This window comes from Mus pahari, chromosome 2 (assembly GCF_900095145.1).
Source record: "Mus pahari chromosome 2, PAHARI_EIJ_v1.1, whole genome shotgun sequence".
In the NCBI taxonomy this organism is placed as follows: domain Eukaryota; kingdom Metazoa; phylum Chordata; class Mammalia; order Rodentia; family Muridae; genus Mus; species Mus pahari.
In genome coordinates, this window is record NC_034591.1 from 66,337,068 (window position 1) to 66,340,981 (window position 3,914).

General features: G+C 38.5%; 1 protein-coding gene across 6 annotated transcripts in view; it reads right to left on the reverse strand.

Moving 5' to 3' along the window:
* Positions 1 to 3,914, reverse strand: part of Ezh2 (enhancer of zeste 2 polycomb repressive complex 2 subunit) — a 64,027-nt gene that overhangs the window by 23,582 nt on the left and 36,531 nt on the right. For all 6 annotated transcript variants that reach the window (XM_021189325.1, XM_021189334.1, XM_021189330.2 and 3 more), the window contains exon 5: positions 863 to 983. In XM_021189325.1, coding sequence (XP_021044984.1) covers positions 863 to 983 — 121 coding nt within the window. The remainder of the gene's footprint in view (positions 1 to 862; positions 984 to 3,914) is intronic.

The following is a 3,914-nucleotide window of genomic DNA, read 5'->3' on the forward strand; positions in this document are numbered from 1 at the left end:
TGTCAGTGGGGACAGGCCACAGGGAGTGGCATGACTAGGAGGTGTGGTACTGTTGGAGTAGGTGTGGCCTTGCTAGAGGAGGTGTGTCAGTGGGGCAGGCTTTGAGGTAATAGGTGCTTAATTAAGCCAGACCCAGTGGCTGTTGGGGTTAGTCTTGTAACTGTGGATTCAGAACCTGAGTTCTATGCCTTGGTCCAGACTACAACCTGATCTTGGGGCACTGTATTAACACAGGTTCTGCAAAGAATACTCCCCAATAATAACTGATTAATCAATAAATGGCTGGGGTTTATGACGGCATAGAGAAGAAGGTAGGATTTATAACCAAGGAAGATTTCAAGAGAGACCCGGAGGAAGAAGGGAAAGATGAGAGAGAAGCTGGTCCTGAGGACACACATTGTACAGAGCAAGTTGAGTAAAATGCAAACTGAAAGTACACGGGGCCTGTCGTTTGTATATAGAAGAGCTCAGAATCTGCCTAGTCTAGGATTGCAGCCTGTAAATAAATATAAACTGTTTCTGTGTCAATTACTTGGGAATTATACAAACAAAAATGAGGCAGAAACCTCCAATAGATATTAAGGAGTAATGGGGGGCACAGCAACACCCCAGAAAATTAGTATTGATTAAGTGTAAGTCTCTTTTCCTGCTGCCTGCCATCCAGATATAGAACTCTAGGCTCCTTCTCCAGTACCATACTTGCCTGCGTGCTACCATGCTTCCTGCCATGATGATAATGGACTAAACCTCTCAACAGTTAGCAAGCCCCAATCAAATACTTTTCTTTTTTAAGAGTTGCCACTGTCATGGCAACAAGAAAACCCTCAGACCCTCAACTAAAGAGAATATACATATAGCTCACCTCTGTCACCATGCACTTTTCCATCATAATTTTTTATTAGTTCTTCAATGAAAGTGCCATCCTGATCCAGAACTTCATCCCCCATATAAGGAATGTTATGTAAAACAGTTTCATCTTCCACCTAAAAGAGAGAGAGAGAGAGAGAGAAAGAGAGAGAGAGAGAGAGAGAGAGAGAGAGAGAGGAAGAAAGAAAAGTTAAACCCAGATGTATTCTAATTTTTAAATTAGACTTTAAACATTTATTTAAAACTTAAAGGACAGAGAGACGGCTCAGCAGGTAAAGACACTTGTTGCCATGCTTGACAACCAGAACTCAATCCCTGGGACCCATGTGGTAGGCAGAAAACTAACTCCCCACATGTTGTCCTCTGACCCCCTATATATTTGTCATGATAAACACAAACCCATACATACATATACATGTGTGTGTGTGAGTGAGAGAGAGAGAGAGAGAGAGAGAGAGAGAGAGAGAGAGAGAGAGAGAGAGAGTGGGTGTGTGTGTGTGTAGTTACATAGGACACATACACATAAAACTTAAAACTTAAGCCCTCGATGTAAGAATTAAATGTGATACACTTGCCCGGCATGCCAAACACCGTGTTTAATTCCTGGTACCACACAAAAAGTTAATGAGATAACTAAAACCAGTATTTTCCATGAGTACTTGTCTTTACCCAGATCTGTAGAGAAAACTGTAACTACACTTAATCTAAGAAAGGAAACTGCTGCAGGTTACATGAGACCTCAAGTTTAAGATACTCCTATTGCATATACTAAAATGGAAGGTACCTGTAATAGAACTGATGATATGTAGCTTATCCAAATAAACTACAAATACTCATCAACAAAAAGTTTTTAAAACTTTATTTGGTGATCTATCAATTAACATATTCAATACAATAAAAATCTAGGGATACCCTGCAGATCTGAATGAGAAACGTCTTCCATAGGCTCATGTATCTGAATACTTGGTTCCTAGTTGGTAGCACTGTTTAGAAGGTTTAGCAAGTACAACCTTGCTTGAGGAAGTATGTCACTGGATAATGTTTTAAGATTCCATGGCTCACTCCACTTCCAGTCCCCATCCCCAATTCCCTACTCTGTTTAGTGATTTAGTTACGATGTGATTCTTAGCTTCATGCTCCTCCAGCCACCATGCCTATGGCTGCCATGGTAATTCTTATCCCCCTGGAACCATAAGCCCAAATAAACTCTTCCTTCTCCATGTTGCCTTGGTCTTGGAGATTTATCACAAGGGGGAAAAAAAACTGATACTAATATAAAAAACTATCAACAGTATTGTCATTCTATGCCAAAAGGATTTATACTTGTAAAATCAAAATACAGCAACAGAAACTATTTCAATAATTTGGTGAACAAGTCGTACATCAAAGTTGATTATGCTAGTAAACAAGAAAGGTAAATCTACATCAAAGCGTAACAAACAACTGGGAAAGGCCAATCAAAGAAAATGTAGAGAGACTAGAATATCTGAGAACACAAAGGAAAAAGAAAAAAAACAATCATATAAGGAAGAAAACTATAAAACCAAGTACGTGACAGCAACTGGATGGTCCTGAAGCATATGTCAAAAAAAAAAGAAAAGAAAAGAAAAAAAACCCTAAGTTAGGGCAGGCTTATTTGAAAAGGCCCTTGAACAAGGCATTGGTTAAATGTTTTAGAAAAGTTTTAGAATGTTAACTCTGAAAAACAGGACATACTGGCAAAGACTCACTGGGGAACAAAGACAACATTTTAAGTATTACAAGCCTCGGATCAGACTATGCTAACAATCAACAGGAAAGGACACTGGAAAAGGCCATGAAACACATAGGTGGTCATCAGGCAACTAGGACATAGGATGATTAAATGATTTCAAATCAACACTAGTCAACAAATTTTGAGTTTGTTATCAGAAATTTAAATAAATAAACAAATATTGAGACAAAAGCAAAGTGTGAGTAATAAAAGGAAAATGTAGAGTTTAACATATATATTGTTCAGGTTCAGAATATCATCAGCACACTCACCTCAAGCTTCATTTCATTTTGCATGTACAACTTCCATCTAAACTGAGTCTAGTTCTTTGAACGTAAGCCAAAATTAAATATTTGGCTATTATGTCTTCTCAACAGTAGCCATCTTTGCTCCCCAAAGTATATACTACCCATAATAGTCATCTAATTTGTTTTGGTCAGTGACCAGGAAAGTCTAGAAATGATCTAATCTTCCCACTGAAACTTAAAAAACAAAACAAACAAACAAACAGAAAAAAAGCTTTAAGGGTTTTTCAAAATTCCAATCTGTTCAGGGATAATGTTCATATGCACTGTGTGAAGATGTGTCTCTGTCCTTCCTAGCCTGCCTAAGGCGCCTTATGATTGGTTAAAATAAAAAGCTTATAGCAAAAGGTAGAATATATGGTAGGATACTGGCAGAGAGAGGAATTCTGGGAAAGACTCAGGCACAGGAAGAATGACCACCTAGGCTCTGAGGAAGTTGAACATATGAAACTGAGGAGAGACAACCAGCCGTGTGGCAGAACTTAGACTGGTATAACTAGGTCTCTGTATTACTTCAGAGCTGGGGTGGGCTTAGAAAGGTCCACAATATAAATCTGAAAATATGAAGCCTCACTGAAGGTGTCAGTATTTTCTCAACTGCAGCATTTCTTAGTAAAGCCTTAAATGTACACACAGTTCAACTTCATAAGAACTGAAATAATCTTTTAACTGCCACTTGAGAAGTGTAAGAAAAGTCACTAATTACAAATGTCTTTTTTAGAAAACAAACAGCCTCTAACGAGCAATTATGCACAGCAATTCTCCAACTTCATCGAAAAATTCTCTCAGCATTTTATTACATACATCAAATGAGTAAAGCTACGGTGATTCTGCGGGTTTTTTCTTTTGCCTTTTTTTCTTTTTTCTTTCTTTTTTTTTCTTTCTTTTTTGTTCGAGACAGGGTTTCTCTGTGTAGCCCTGGCTGTCCTGGAACTCACTTTGTAGACCAGGCTGGCCTCGAACTCAGAAATCTGCCTGCCTCTGCCTCC